We start from the raw sequence: 15,905 nt of genomic DNA, 5'->3' as shown, positions 1-15,905 counted from the left end.
CGTTTGCAGGTTCGGTACCTGGCTCAAGGGTACATTGGCAGGGCTCAGGGTTTTCTGGCACCTTCCCCTATGAGCAGAACACCTTTCTTAGTTTTGTCTGCACCTGGGCTTGAACACAGAACCTTCTGCTTTCAGTTAAGTCCCCCAACAGACTGAACTCCCACCACTGGTAATTGGCTATTTTACTTTGAAGAAAAAGTTTTAGGAGAAATTTGGACAGTTTTGCTGTAAGTTACAGCAATGTCTATCTTTAAGGCAGAATCACACTCCTTAGGAACCGGATTTTTGATAGATCTAGATTGTTACAAAAGAACGTAAAACAAGTCACATGAAGATCAGTGGCGCCATCTACTGATTCAAAAGAATTTCCTTTTTCATTCATTTAAAGACAATTTCACCAGGAGTTAATCCACTTTATCTCGGTGCACAACTACTTTTAAACTACTTAAACCAATCAGCCTTCATTAAATGGTCATTATAATTAAATATTTGGAATATTTAATCTCATATTTGGAATATTTAATCTCACATTTTATCACGACGCCTCATTTAATCTCACATTTTATCACGACGCCTCATGTAATCTCTGGGTGCAGCAACCTGCAGTTCCAAACCCTGACATGACAACCTTGGCTCCTCAGCCTCAGCTGGAATCAGTGTCGTCATAGTGATCATCGCCATGGACAAATCAGAATTTGAAAATCTAAAGAATCCCATGTTAAACATTGTGTTTAATTCGAATTGTATTCTGTTGTATTATTGACATAAAGTGTGTGAATATTGACACTGGTTTGTTCAATTTAACAGCAAAACAGGGACATTTTTTTCTAAAATAAAATGTGTCCTGATATCCCTGTTACCCCCCCTCACCTCACTAAAGGCCCACACAAGATTTCAAAACACTGCTCGACATAAACAGAACAATCCAGTGATTCTGGAGCTCAGAAGCGTACGAGTCAAACTGTCCTTTTCGGACTTTACTGGTCTAATTAATGGTTTAGTTTACTGTCACACCGGCTTTATGTCATCCTTCAATGCCCCACAGGATTAAAACAGCTGCCACAGACAGATCAAACACACCCATGCTGACAAAAAAGACGCTGTGCTGTTGAACACACACTTTTGAACTTTGTGACGGGTTTTGAGGAAAGTCAGATTGCTGCTACATTCCTTTTACATTAGAACCCACAGCTGCGTGCATCAGCGTTAAATATTCACCTTTCTACTCTGTCAGGTTCAAACCCGAGTGTGGGATCAGCCTAAGTTGTTACACGGATATTCCGTGGGCCAGTTTTTTTAATAAACATTTCCAGGAAACTGGCATGTTTTGGCAGAACAAGTCAGTAAAGAACAGTTTTGTTGTCTTCACTGGCTGACGTCTGCAGGCGGCACTGGGCCAGAAAAAAGGAGTTCCCAGATCAGCCTGCCCCGTTTTCCTTTACAGGCAGTTGGAGGAAGTGACTCATTTTACCAAGTCAAATGAACATCGGGTGTCAGAATTCTAGACACAATCCAGTTACGAAAAGCTCACTACTCACTATTACAAATGGATTTTAAATTTCCCCGAATTGCCGATAATTAGCCGAGCCAAATTTTGGCAGCGCTCCGGATTCCAGAGGGTATTTGACTTTTGATTATCCAATGATCATAGGTGCTGATCTAAGCCTAACAGGTGACAGGGCTTAGATCAGCACCTATGGCTGTTAAAAGGTCACTCAAAGTGCCTCGACTCTCTAATCTCAATCATAGCCGAGAATCTGCTGCCTCAATCAACAATTCTTTCATCAAGGCTAAGGCCACAATATAGACATGCAAACTCAAGATATGATAACTGATTAGATTTTATTTTGGGGTGCAAATAGAGGATGCAATATGTGGGAAAATTAGCTATTTTGTGGAGATTTGCGCTCTCGGAGTGCTTTATTTCTAGTATGTCTCAGTGTGGCTGGTACATCTAAGCACAATTAACCACTTCCCTTTAGCTTTTGCTGTATGTTTGGGGTCATTGTCTTACTGGATAGTAAATCATCGTTGTTGTCTTGCATTATAATGGCCCTGCAGGAAAGGTCAGGTGATCAGCAGACATTCATATTCAATGTCAACATCCACTGCAAATGTTCCATTAGGGTTTGAAAGTTCAAGAGTCATTAACATAAAACGGAATCATTAACAGGCGTATCCATGTATTCAACCATGATCCAGATATCTCAAACACACAATGACTTACTAATCATTTAAATGTGCATTAAAAAGAAATGAGAAGATACCCCCGTTCTATATTTGACCACGTTTAAAAGAAAGCGATTCAAAATGCAGTCAATTTAAAAGGCACCCTTTTAACAGTTAATAGAAACACAAAATCAATTTAAAAACCTACAGGGGGGAGCCATATCAATCATAAACTACACCCTCTGGTCATGTTTGTTCTGTTGATTGCGAAATCTTTCTCCGGGCTTCCGTGTGTGACGCGGGGGGCGGGGCCGTTTCACACCGCCTCGAGAGAAAAGCCGGTTTCCGCGTGACGTCGCGCAACAGTCAGCAGTCTTTCTTCAGAGAAGCCGGTAACTAGCTGCTAGCCTCACTGCGGAGGTGTTACCTAAACCGTTGTCAAACTAACGAGGCTTCGCTTTTGTTTTGAATTTTTGTTTTTTTTACTTTATTATTTTTCTTAATTACCACCACAACCACAGTTAGGCTGACGTCCCTTTCGTGAAGGTAAAACCTTTTTTTTTTTCTCCGTGTGTGATGTGCGGCTAATGCTAGCTGTTGCTAATTGTTGCCCAGATTCAGGGTAAATTCAGGGTGGCGTTATTGTTTGTTTTGGTTTTATCTGCTTTAGACATGACCATTAGCCGCCCTGTGTAATCTTGAAATGGGTACATAGATCATTTATTTAGGACTAACTATTTTATGAGCTATTTAGCTAGGTAGCCTTGAGCTTCCCGGCGGCCTGTAACTCCGAAACACCTCGGGTGGACATCCGGTGTCTGAACAAAGACCTCTCAAAGTAAACTGATCTGATTTGTTTTTTTCCCCCCTTTTCGGTTATCCAACGTCGTTTTCCCCACCTTAACCTATACCATTGTCATTTGCTTGACCTTAAGCAGGCGAGAACGTCCCAATGGGGGTCAATTTCCTAATAAAAGTCCGCTTTTAAACACATTTTATCAGTAAATTAGATGCGTGGGATTGGGTGTCGAAACTACACGGTGGCCAAGGGGAGCGTGTGATAAATCGATTACTAGTCGGATCAGATGGCCCGTGGCCATCACATTCCTGTTGGCTCCTCACATGCTGACCACATTTCCCTAAAAAACACCGAGGTTCTGTGTCTGCATCTCTAAAAATAGCGCCAGGGTTTGTGGAGCCCGGTCGTGCTGCGCGCTGTGGATCAGGTTTTGTGCCGTTCCGACTGTTCACATAAGATCCTTCTGACTGTGCCGAGGAGCCGACGTGTTTTTATTGAGGTCACGATTCCATGATGCGCCACCGGCGCCGGTATGAGCCAACCTCCGAGCATTAGCTCGATGCTAAGCTAGCGCTTTCTCGGTCTCGCATCCACGTGTGGACGCTCAAATGCTCTACTGTTCGCCCGGGAGGTTTCCTAAGCCATTCACTGTAACATGATGTTTATCTGGCTGTCCACCAGGTCGTTCCCTTCCTGCCCTGTTCCCAGAACATCTTTCTTGTCAAATATTCTTTGTCAAGCCGCCAAAGTGGAGAGTGTTGTTGCGCAAGGGGGTCCTTCTCTTTTCAGGTACGTATTGGCCAACTGGGTTTTACTGCCACCTGTTGCCGGTAGCTCTCACGTAGGCTTAGGCTTTATTATTAAAACCTTTTTTATTCCTCTGTTTTTGCTACAGTGTGGGGGGAGGAGGCGGGGGTGCATCTCAGCACTATCCCAAGACTGTCTGCAACAGGTGAGCCTTTTGTCTGTTTTCTTGTGCTTTGGGGAAACTTAAAGACGTCTTAGTATTGTATGACTTAAATTCATATTGGTTTTTAAAAAACCACCAGTGAAGCTCTGTATATTAATGGTACTGTACATTTCTTTAAGATGTACCCACACAGGGCATTAGTGTTGCACAGATCATGGTGACTTTATCAGTACTCAAATTGTTCTGAATATATTTAAGATTGCATGTGAGGTTAAACTGTAACATAACTCCGGAGAACACTCTCGTCGTCTCTGAAGGAGTCAGATGGACAATAAACCACATTCTGCACATGAAGTCAAATATTTGTGGCCAAATCAACTTTCTGCTACAGAAATTGTTCGTGTGAGAATATTTTGTTGTTTATTGCAGCGAGTTCCTGGGGAAAACCCCAGGTACAAGCGTTCAGAGATGGCTACCTTCTCGCCGCATGAGACGAGAAGCCAACTCCTACAATGAAAAAGGACAACACGATGCAATCTTCAGAAAAGTGAGAAGGTAAATGAAGGGTTTTTTCTACATATATACTTTAAAGGCTTGACCACTGCTATGTTTGGTTCTACATATTAGATGCCACGGTATCAAATTGACTAAATATTTTTGTATTCTTTGTTTTTTCTTGGCTTTATTAGCATTCTGAATAAGTTGACTCCCGAGAAGTTTGACAAACTGTGCTTGGAGCTCCTCAATGTGGGTGTGGATACGAAACTTGTCCTTAAAGGAATCGTCTTGTTGGTAATGCTTTCTTTTTTTTCTTTTTTTTTAAACCATCCTTGTGTGCTTAATTTTTATTAAACTGTGTTTGATTGTAATTTTCTTTTCATTGTCAGATTGTTGACAAAGCCCTCGAAGAGCCCAAGTACAGCCAGTTATACTCTCAACTATGTCAACGCCTGGCAGAGGATGTACCAAACTTTGAGGACGTGTCCACCGAAAGTCAAGCTGTACAGAAACAGAACAGCGTAAGATTTGAAGTGACAATCTGGTATCACGTTTCATTCCATTTAGATTTTTATAGCTGAGCTTTGAATGGATTATTTTCCTTTTCAGACATTCAGGAGACTTCTGATTTCCAAGCTTCAAGATGAGTTTGAGAACCGTGCCAGAAATGTTGACGGTATGAGGATTGTGCTTCATATGTCCGACTGGTTGCAAACTGTCCTGACCTGTATTGGTATACTTATAAATCTCTTCCCTCTGTAGTCTTTGACAAAAAGGACGTTCCCCTCACCTCTGAGGAAGAGGAGCAACGTAATATTGCAAAGATCAAAATGTTGGGTAACATCAAGTTTATTGGGGAGCTCGGCAAACTCGGCCTCATCCATGAATCCATTCTACACAAGTGTATTAAGACAGTAAGTGTCAACCTTAAGTCTGGTTTATTTGATCAGGATTAGCTGCCATTGTTGCATTGTAATGGTCCAATTGTGTATTTTCATAAGCTTTTGGATAAGAAGAAGAGAGTCCAGCTTAAGGACATGGGTGAGGATTTGGAATGCCTCTGTCAGATCATGAAAACGGTGGGGCCTAAACTCGATCATGCCAAGGCCAAGGTGACTCAACAAAAACCCACTAAAAGTAATTCTGGCACCATTGGTGACAAGTTTACTAATGGGTGAATTCTCGTTCCAGTCTTTAATGGATCAATACTTCGGTCGCATGCACTCCTTAACAAGCAGCAAGGAGCTGCCGGCCCGGATCCGCTTCCTGCTGCAGAATACGGTGGAGCTGCGAGCGAACAACTGGACTCCCCGCAAAGCGCATGTTGACAGCGGACCCAAGACCATCGGCCAAGTTCGTCAGGAAGCCGTGAAGGTGAGTCTGCTCGGTCCCCTCGGTGCACGGCGACGGTGCACACCTGCAAACATGAACTCATAATCTTGACCATCTGCCACAGGATCTGGGCGTTTTTATTCCCCCTCAAAATGATGCGATGAGAAACGAGTTCTTCATGGACAACACCTCGTTCCTTCAGTCAAAAATGAAGTTCGACAGGGAGACATTCGGTGGACTGGCTGACATGTTTGGACAAATGCCTGGTACGTTTTGCCGTTGGACACGTAGAGCTACCCTTTTTATGGTTCCAACAAATTGATGTGGCCGAGTGTCCCCTCACACTACTGTCTTGTTAGGATGTGGAATAGGCACAGGCCCCGGGGTTATCCACGACCACTATTCTCCTACCATGGGACGCCACCGCACAAACCAACATTACAATGACCATGTGGTAAACGGCAGCAATTTACACCAGACTCAGTTTGACTCAGGAAACAAACCTTTCGTAAAACAGAACCAGGTAAGTTAAAAACCCCATCTAATCTGTTTTTAAAGTGCTTTTAGTTTGGAGACATGTGGTTTTCACTCTATACGTAACAAATCTCTCTCACAGGGACAGAATTCGCCCGTTTTTAACCACAAGCAGAACCACCTGGTGCAGATGCAGTCCAAGGACATGGCTCCACGATTTGGAAAGAAGGGGAAGGTCAATGTTGACGAGGTACAACCGTTTGCATCACTGCCCAGGAATCAGTCTTATTTACTTTCAAGTGCATTAAAACCAACATGTGCATGTTGCTTACCCGACTTGCCATCTTTGCCCCTCTAGATAAGTTTGAGGCCAGCACAGTCTTTCCTGTTGAACAAAAACCAAGTACAGAAAGCACAGATGCTGACTCCTCAAGGGTCTTCATTAGGACAGGTAATTATTTCCTATTGAGGTAAATCGGCTTGTTTAGTAATCCCCAGGGATTATGGAATGACTTTGCATCTTTCTTTAGTCTCCACAGCTTGGACTGAAAATCACTCCTCCTCCAATTCAAGAAAAACCTGCCAAGTCCAGTAAGAAGGCGCCTCTTACAAAAGAAGAGTTGCACAAGATGACCGTAGGTTTCCCTGGGCCTTATCAACAACATGGCGCGTGTCTGACCTATTTTAGCTGACCTTTTCTTGTTTCTGAAGGCAGCTTTGGTGGTGGATTACACCAACAGCAAGAATATCAATGAAGCCGTCAATGCTGTAAAGGAGATGAAGCCCCCAAAGCATTTTTTGCCCGAGATGCTGAACAAGATGGTGGTCTATTCTCTGGACCGTTCAGATGAGGACAAGGAAAACGCAAGTGTCCTGATCCACGCGCTCTGTACCGAGGGTATCGTCACTAGTGAGCAGCTGATGCAGGTCGGTCTCATGAGTCCGGTTCCACATCACTACTATAGCTGTTACCGTCTGGGTCTAAGGACTCTGCTCTCATCAACAGGCGGTTTTGAGTGTTTTGGATCAATGTCCCAACGTCGAGGAAGAAGTCCCGCTGGTGAAGTCCTACCTGGCCCAGTTTGCAGCGCGCGCCATCATCGCCGACATGGTCAACCTCGCCGATTTGGCCCACCAGCTGGAGAACGGTGCACATTTCCCAATGTTCTTGCTCTGCTTGCAGCAGCTGATGAAGCTGCGGGACCGCGACTGGCTTTCCGACCTTTTCCAACAGAGCAAAATTAACATGCAGAAGATGCTACCTGGTAGGACGGGGCCCACGCTGTTGTTCATCTGACCTCGTCTGTCTTCGCTGCTACTCACTCTGTGAATTCTCCTGCAGAAATCGACCAGAACACAGACAAGATGCTGGAGATTCTGGAAGGGAAGGGTCTGAGCTTCTTGTTCCCACTCATGAAGCTTGAAAAGGAGTTGCTGAAACAGATCAAAGTGGACACCTCTCCGCAGTCGATCTACAAGTGGATCAAGGAAAACGTCTCTGCGAGGCTCCACACTGACAAAGGGTTTGTCAACATCCTCATGACCAGGTACGCCAGCAAAGAGCTTTTTTTTTTCTTTTTAACTTTGTGCTGTGGATTTCACTCAAACATTCTCACCTTTTGTTCTCAGTTTCCTGCAGTTCATTTTGGACGAGATCAACCCCGATGGCGACGAGGAGCAGCTGGCAGCGCCCACCAAAGAGCAGCTGGACGAGGAGAAACAACTTCTGCTGTCTCTGAAGCCGGTGATGCAGAAGTTCCTGCACGACCACGCTGACTTGCAAGTGGCGGCGCTGTACGCCCTGCAGGTCCACTGCAACACCAAGGGTTTCCCTAAAGGTATGTGCACAGCCAGGTTCAGTCCCGTGGGTTTGAGTGGGCGTCCAATTTGATTAAATACTAATTTTATTGTTGCTGGAGATCAACGCTTCCTCCCGTTTTGCAGGAATGCTGCTGCGATTCTTTGTTCACTTTTATGACATGGAAATAATTGAAGAAGAGGCCTTCCTTTCATGGAAAGAAGATGTCAACCAAGAATATCCTGGGAAGGGGAAAGCATTATTTCAGGTATCGTCTTTACTAAATCCAAGTTGGTCGTACCCACACGATCCCAGCAGCTTAAAAGCAGAATGAAACTCTTAATGGTTGTAACGTGTCTGCAGGTGAACCAGTGGCTGACCTGGCTGGAGACTGCAGAGGAGGAGGAGTCTGAGGGGGAGGATTACTGAGAAATCAGCCAAAGCCATATATAATCAAGATGCAATGTTTTGTTTTAACAGTTTGTGTTGTGTTGTCGTGTTCCACCCCCCCCCTAATCTCAACCCTCTTTTTAAAATTTTAACCACTGTTACATAGAATCCCATTATTAAACATCTCACTCAATCATGCCAGCATCGCCTCCACCGCGTATTTATACATTTCTGCTTTTGTTCTTGTCATCTTGGCCTCCGTTGTCTTTAAAAGTGAGCAGTATTGTGCAGGAGACTATGCCAGCAACTCAACTCACCAAGTGCTGCCATGTTGACTTAAACTGTTTACAGGAGAGAAAAAGGTTCATGCAAAGACGCCTTTTTTTCTGCATTTGTTAATCGGTTTTGTTTTACATGCACTTTGCTCAGAATGAGTCGTTGCAATAGTAAAAAATCACATCTATCTTTTGTGGAACAATCTTTAGTTGCAGTTTGTTTGTTTTTTACCTGCTTCAACGCAGACCAGTTTGTCTGGAAATGCATTCAGAGTTGATCTGTTATCTGTAATCGTCTGTTTTTGTTTGCACATTTCAGTTATCCGTACTCAAAGAATCAAGAGCCTGTACAAAACCTTTGTGCTGTTGGGAATGATCCTGTGTGGCCTTTATAATTTAATTTCATATGAATATACCTCTAATGTATCTCGGACTGTACTTGAATGTCTTGGTTTTTACATTGAGACAGCCAAAGCGTAGTTACCAGGGCTCCAGGTGTTCACCGTCATGGGTGGGGAATTTTTACATCCGTCAAAGTTTTAAAGTTGTCTTTTCTAAAGAGTGCTCTGCGCGTGTACACTTTGGATTTTTAACATTGTATAAGTGCAGGTGTGTGCAAATGCAGATCAACTTTGAATAAAGTGATGAAAAACTCATCTTTGCTGGCGCGATGGTGGTTTTTCCAGCAGCTGAACTGCAACAGGAGGCTCGTTTTTGTATCTTAAAGGCTGATATGAGGCAAAAGAATTGGATCCACATTTATGACAAATGTTCTTTAATCAACATTTCTGGGTCACGACTGACCCTCAGCAATAGAAAATACACTTACCCCTTTAAGTTCACCGTCTTTAAACTAACCTTTCCATGCGACACATGGGCAATATAAGGAATAATCAAATGAAACTCTTTTTCTAGGCTTATAGGGACAGAAATTCCTGCTCTTACAAAACACATGAGTTTTCTGCATCACATGGATGATTTTGAGTTCTAGTCGCTGTCATCGTCCTCATTGGAGCGCTCAGGTTCCGAGCCGTTGTCCGAGCGGCGTGGGGAGGCCTCATTGTCCGACGCCGCTTCCGATGCTCGGTCTGACCCCCCCTCGGATGCCGGGACAGGTGACGCGGGCCGGGATTCGTCATCAGATCCCGAGCGGCTCTTCTTGCTCTCGGCGTCCGACTGCTCCGAGTCGGACTGGCGTTGCACTCGCCTCTTCTTCACAGGACGGTCGCTGCCGGAGTCGTCGGCGCCGGAGCCTTCGGAATGCCGGGGGCTGTCCGCCTCGCTGCCCGAGCGGTTTCTGCCCGTGTCGGATTCGCTGTCAGACGCAATGCGCTTTCTGTGGACACCGTCTTCATCAGAATCTGAGCCGCTGTCTCTTTGTTGCCTGCAAGCGATAAAGATCACTCGATTTTCTTCAGAACTTCTCATTTCGAGTGGCAGTTTTCACTATAAAGTTTTTACCCATCCTCAGCTATCTTCAGTCCATCCTCATCTGAAGAATCAGAGGAGGAAATGATGGCCTTGGACTTAATTTTTCCTTTAAGAGATTGCGGCAGACGCTCGGGTTTGGACTAAAAAAAAGACAAGAGAGTTAGGGCCCAAAAACCTTTTGTAACGATGTTGTATTGGAAAACCAAGGCACCTTTTCAATCCTTTTACGCTCTTTTGGTTTACGTTGTTTCTTGGGCTGCGACGCTCCCCCCTCCTCGTCACTGTCATCTCCGCTTCCTTTCGTAGGTCTGCAGTCAACATTTGTTCTGAGTACCTCATGGGCCTTGTTCAGCTGTCAAAACACACCCCTGCAGCCCACTCACCTCCGCTTCTTCTTGCGGGCCTTTCTGTCTCCATCCTCACCCTCCTCTTGCTCACTACCACTGCCACTCTTCTTCTTTTTCTTCTTCAACGGCAGGTCCTCATCAGAATCGTCGTTGACAAAATCGTCCATATCGCCTCCTTTCTTACGCTTAAGGATGTAAAGAGAGATGCCATCATCCGCGCTTGCCTTCACTCCAACATTTGAGGTCATTTCTGCCAACACTCACACGTCCTCCACTGCTTCCCTTCTTCCTGTCTTTCGCCATTTCCTTTGGAACGTCGGCAAAGCTGAGCAGGTTCTTGGTCTTCTCAACATACATGGCTCTCTGTTCCAGGAGTTTCTTCTGCTCCTCCAGCTCTTTGTTGCGCTTTTGTTCCTATTGGCGGGATGAAAATGAGAGGTTTTAACTATTTAGTACTAAAAAAAACAAAACAGGAAGTACATTTGCATTTTACTTTTACGACCGTATGGAAAAAAGGAGGAATTCACAAGCACCTGTTCCTTTAACAACTGCTGACGCAGCAGATCCCTCTCCTGTTCTTGTTTGGCTCGGAGCTCCTTCTCCTCTTCATCCTGCTTTCTGGCCCGAGCCACGTGGTACTGAGCCTGACTCAGCAGATCAGAACATTGCCTGCAATCACAGCCCAGTCAGCCCTGATATTACACACCGTAGCACCATCACCACAGGTGAAAAGACGCTGTACTGGGTTTACTTTCAAATCCTGAAGCAGATTTATGGTTAAATAAACAGTGGAAGACTGACCTGGCCTCAGAGGCAGCCAGAGCCAGGTCAAACCTCATCTTGTCTCCAGCTTTACTGAGGTAGCTGAAGTACCTGTGAGAGGAGGGGAGAGATGAACTTCCAGGGTTAGATACACAACAATCGGAGGATCACGCTGAGAGGATGAGCACTACCTGTGAGCCAGTTCCAGCTCTTTGACGGCGCTGAGTACCGCCTTCAAGTTGCTCTTCTCGTCTTTCAGCACGAGTGTGGCGAGTCGCTGAAGCACCAGGGCCACGTTAAACATCAGCACCGTGTCGCTGGGAGCCACGTGGCGGGCCTGATCGCAAGCACAAGAGTGTCGTGTCCTGGTTGGACTGATTCTGGCACCAAAGTCACACATCACTTTTATGCAGCGATACCTTCAGCAGCATCTGTTTGCAGTCTTGGAGTTTGCCGCATTTGAAGAGCGCCCGGGCGAGGTACAGCAGCACTTCTGTGTTCTGATATTTGTAGAATTTCTTCAGGCAGTTCTCATACTGCAGAGAATAAAAATGCTCAAAAACACAGACAAAGGAGAAGCCACAGACCATAATATTCACAGACCGGATGACTGTGCGCCCTCACCATCTGCACAGCACTGATGTACTGCTTCTGTTCGACATAGATGTGAGCCAGATTGAGCCAGACGTCACTGATGTCAGCCGTGGCCTCTCTCACCTGTGCAAACACATCCCGAGCCTCCCGGTAGTAGCCCTTATGGGCCAAAACAGCACCTGCACACATTTGGTTACACTTCATACTTCATTGCTATGCAGTGTGACACATGTAGAAGGAGAAGGAAACAGGAAAACCAACCAATGCCATTGGCAGCATAGAGGTTCTTGGGGTCATTTCGCAGGACTTGTTTGTATATGGCCAGAGCTCTATCTTGATGTCTCTTTTCCTGCCAAGGGAAATGCACATCAAATTCACTGGATGCCTTGAAAATATCTCCTGGGAAACTAGTGTTTGGAATTTGGGTTGAGAAATGGAAAAACCCGAACTACACGTTGATGTAGCAAACACGCTGGACACATGAAGCGATCTTGGGAGACGCACTTGTCTCCGTCTTTACCTTTTCTCTGTCTCTGGTGGGCTGATGCAGAGTCTGCAGCCACACGTTACCCAAAGCCAACATGGAGTACGTGTCATTCTGTGTGGACGGCTGTTTCAAAATACGCTCAAATTTCTTCTGACCAGGCCCCCACTCCTGTTTAGCCAAATGAAGGTTGCCTATGAGGGACCAGGCATCAGGGTGATCCTGGGCCAGGCAGAATAGCATAAATCAGACAACAACATAATATGCCTTTGTATGTGCTATAAGAAAAGACAGTACCTGATTAATCTGAAGGGCTTCTTTGAACCAGTCAGAAGCTTCGTAGAAATTCCCTTTGTCACGAGCCATTGCTCCAAGACGCAAATAACCTGTGGGTCAGAGTGTGGATGAAATCAGCCAGACAGAAAATCGTCTCTTCTTGTGACCCACGTCTTCTGCGTGTTCATGCTTACAGTCGACATAGTTGGGATGCTCTCTCAGGATGTTTTTGTACAGTTTCTCTGCTTCGTGGAATTCGCACATTGCCTCGTACAGACGGGCCAAATTGTAGGAGGTGGTGACCGAAATGGCGTTGTAGTAATGCTCATCGTGTTCCCCTTCAGCTTTGGCGCGCTCCAGTGATGCAAGGAAGTATTTCTGAGGGGCAGAGAAGACACAGCCAACGCTTGAGACACCATTTATGACGCCCACGCGGGATGGAGCTCACAATGTCGTCTACCTTTGCCTCTCCGAGGTTGCCAAGCCTGAAGTGAAGAGCCCCGAGATTGTTGAGAATCTCAGGAGGAACGTCAGCCTGCACCTTCTCCTGCAGGATGCGGGTGGCGGTGCCATATGCCGACAGTGCTCCTTGGATGTCAGTCTGCTCCAGGATCTGAGCCAGCTCGATCCAGGCCTCCACATCATCTGGGTACTGTTCTGTTACCTTCTTTAAATGACCCTATAGATCAAAGAGAATGATGCGTCTCCCAATATCACCATTCAGCATGACTACAGGTATTTGATAGGAGCCATAGCCAAGTTTAAATAAGACATAATGTCTGTGATAATTTGTTCAAATGACATACTTTGGCAATGTCTCTCTTTTCCTGATCATCAGATGCTGCGTAGAGAGAACCCAGGATTTTCATTGTTTCATAGTTGTTTGGGTAGGCCTTCAAAACCTTTTCGAAGCACTGTGCCGCATTCTCTTTGTCTCTTCGATACACATACATTTGTCCCAGACCAAAGAATGGTAAGACAAATGTAGAAGAGGCAAACTGTGTGGCCTGGTAGTAATACTGGAACGCTTGGTCGTAGTCCTCCTAAACAGAAAGAGAGACGTGTCAGAGATATGAAAGGACGGCACACAATGCACAGAGCAACTGTCACAGGGTCAGTTAGGATCACACCTGCACATGGAAGGAACGAGCCAGCTGGTAGCAGCTCTCCGCCTGCATGGCTTCAACCTCTGTGTTATGGAAAGCGTGAAGCGCCAGGTGCTGCACCTTACTGTAATCCTGATTGCCAACAGAAAATATGCAGGAATGAATATCAGTTAAAAGTGCATCGCAATTAAATTTCCCAAAGCCGTACCTTTTTGAAAAAGAAATGGTTAGCCAGGTGGTTGAGCACCATGGGGTTACTGGGGTCAATGGTGTAGGCTCGGGACAGGAGCTGCACTCCGTTCTTGATGGAATCTGCCTCCTTGTTGTTAAGCTCCAAAACAGCCAAACCAACAAGAGCCCCGACACACTTTGAATTCAACTCCAGGGCCCGACCAAAGGCCAGACGAGCTTTCTCCAGTTTGTTGAGCTTGACAAAGCAGTGACCCATGCCTAACCTGACCTCAGCTACAACAGAGACACACACAAAGAAGAACTGTATGAAGGACCTGTGTTACTGTTCAGATGTTAAAACATAACATCTTAGAACGAACTGCCTTTGAGATCCAAATACACAAGTATACGAACGCCATTTTTTCGTCAAACTGATGGATGTTTTGCGCTATCACGAAATATCACTAATTCATTTAACACACAATAAAGGTTTCTATTAAGGTGTTTACCTGGGCAGCCAGGGTTTGTCCGTAAAGCCTTTTTATAATAAGCCAGAGCACCTCTGTAATCCTTTTTATTGAAGGAGATGCAGGCCTTACCTGATGAAAGAATGAGTTTTAGTCACAATGGTTAGGAGGAAAAGATTACTATTAAAAAGTATCTTTGTATCTTGCCAAGCAAAGCAGGGATGTTATTGGTGGACTGATTAAGGACAAAGTGGAACTGAGCATCAGCTTGATCCATCTTGTCTCCTTCCAGCAGACAGAAACAGGCTCTTCCCAATAAATGGTTCTGAGCAAGACAACAGCATAATATTGTTTGTAATGGATCATAACTGATCCGAAAGCAGTGTTACACACTCAGATGCTTTTTCTCACCTGATCATACATGATGATCTTGTCGGCCATAGTGTAGAGCAGTGTGGCCTGTGTGATGAGTTCTTTCTTGGCATCTTTGTTTTTCTCCTTACGCGCCTGCTGAACATAGTAGGCTGCTAATGTGTCCAGACAAGTCATCTGGTCTTTCTCATGATCTCTGTAGTCGAGGTTTCCATCAATACGAGCGGCCTCCAAAAGCTTCACAAAATCCTCAGTTTTGCCCTGTTTGTAATACTCCAACTGTAAAAAAACGGAGCAAATTTAGACAACAGTGAAAGATGGCCATGTCCTCCAGGTTTATTCTCTCCAATAGTTTTAGAGACTCACCGCCAAAGCAATCCATATGTGCAGCTGTGTATGTTCCTGCTTTAGGATACTGATAACTTCATCTCCTTCAGGCAGCTGGTCAAAGTCAAGCTCAATAACCTGCAAAACAGTTTATTTGGCCTTAAAACTATGACGAATTTTAGTCTCAAATTAAGCATGAGAGTTACAGAAAAATCAGGATAAGTTAGATAGCGTGGTGCTAAGAAAACATAAACAAATGCGATTTTTCCTCATTTCTTGTAACTTTATTTCTGCAAACGATGATTACAATTTGTAGCACCTCTATTTAATGTTCTCTTGCTCTTCCAATTATTGCTTATGTTTGCATTGTGGCTTAGTTTAAGTTGTATTCTCTATAGCTAACGATTAGATGTAAAACACGCCGCTATAAAGTTAGCATGCAGAGCTAACAGCGACGTATGGTTAATTAAAAACAACGCACAATAAAAGAAAAAGCATTTTAGACGTGGTTTACCTCATCTGTGTCCCGTAAAGGGATCTCAATTGAGCCCCGAGACATCTTGACTGAATAGAAATCCAATCAATGTCAGATTAACAAAATATATATATATCTTTATCCTTGTCTCTTGGCGTCCACTTCTGGCATCCGGGGTACAAATATTGTCCGGAGGAGGCGCCCTGTGATGACGCAACAGAGCGCGATTGGCCGTGATGACGTCGAGCATTATTATTGGCTGGGCGGGACCATCGTCGTTGGCCGGATGTTTACGATAATAACAAGGGGAGCAAAAATATATGTATATGTTTTTTAGTATGGCGAACGTGAACGACATACATTTTTCTGATTTGCCAAACAGTCTCACTTTAATTCCAGTAGTGCAAGTACACAAATCGCTTATTGGTATGATAAGTTCTTGTACTGT

The 15,905-nt window shown here is 44.8% G+C and overlaps 2 protein-coding genes across 2 annotated transcripts; one reads left to right on the top strand and one right to left on the bottom strand.

Moving 5' to 3' along the window:
• Positions 1–2,515: 2,515 nt before the first annotated feature.
• Positions 2,516–9,302, top strand: eif4g2a (eukaryotic translation initiation factor 4, gamma 2a). Its single transcript, XM_029845756.1, has 21 exons — positions 2,516–2,715; positions 3,650–3,757; positions 3,864–3,920; positions 4,308–4,433; positions 4,568–4,670; positions 4,766–4,897; positions 4,986–5,052; positions 5,139–5,290; positions 5,378–5,488; positions 5,568–5,750; positions 5,833–5,974; positions 6,068–6,231; positions 6,325–6,432; positions 6,541–6,633; positions 6,713–6,817; positions 6,894–7,109; positions 7,189–7,447; positions 7,525–7,729; positions 7,812–8,020; positions 8,127–8,248; positions 8,344–9,302. The coding sequence occupies exons 4-21, from the start codon at positions 4,366–4,368 to the stop codon at positions 8,407–8,409; spliced, it is 2,505 nt and encodes an 834-aa protein (XP_029701616.1). The 5' UTR covers positions 2,516–2,715; positions 3,650–3,757; positions 3,864–3,920; positions 4,308–4,365; the 3' UTR covers positions 8,410–9,302.
• Positions 9,303–9,403: 101 nt separating this feature from the next.
• Positions 9,404–15,659, bottom strand: ctr9 (CTR9 homolog, Paf1/RNA polymerase II complex component). Its single transcript, XM_003970011.3, has 23 exons — positions 15,497–15,659; positions 15,022–15,120; positions 14,695–14,934; positions 14,491–14,608; positions 14,326–14,415; positions 13,854–14,110; positions 13,670–13,777; positions 13,346–13,582; positions 13,000–13,218; positions 12,734–12,917; positions 12,561–12,649; positions 12,300–12,485; positions 12,041–12,128; positions 11,810–11,958; positions 11,605–11,721; positions 11,377–11,522; positions 11,225–11,296; positions 10,957–11,092; positions 10,688–10,837; positions 10,460–10,608; positions 10,288–10,384; positions 10,107–10,216; positions 9,404–10,029 (listed from the first exon to the last, which is right to left on the bottom strand). The coding sequence occupies exons 1-23, from the start codon at positions 15,539–15,541 to the stop codon at positions 9,633–9,635; spliced, it is 3,483 nt and encodes a 1,160-aa protein (XP_003970060.2). The 5' UTR covers positions 15,542–15,659; the 3' UTR covers positions 9,404–9,632.
• Between the last annotated feature and the right edge of the window lie 246 nt (positions 15,660–15,905).

This window comes from Takifugu rubripes, chromosome 13 (assembly GCF_901000725.2).
Source record: "Takifugu rubripes chromosome 13, fTakRub1.2, whole genome shotgun sequence".
NCBI classification, from domain to species: Eukaryota; Metazoa; Chordata; class Actinopteri; order Tetraodontiformes; family Tetraodontidae; genus Takifugu; species Takifugu rubripes.
This window is presented reverse-complemented; position numbering and strand designations above follow the sequence as displayed.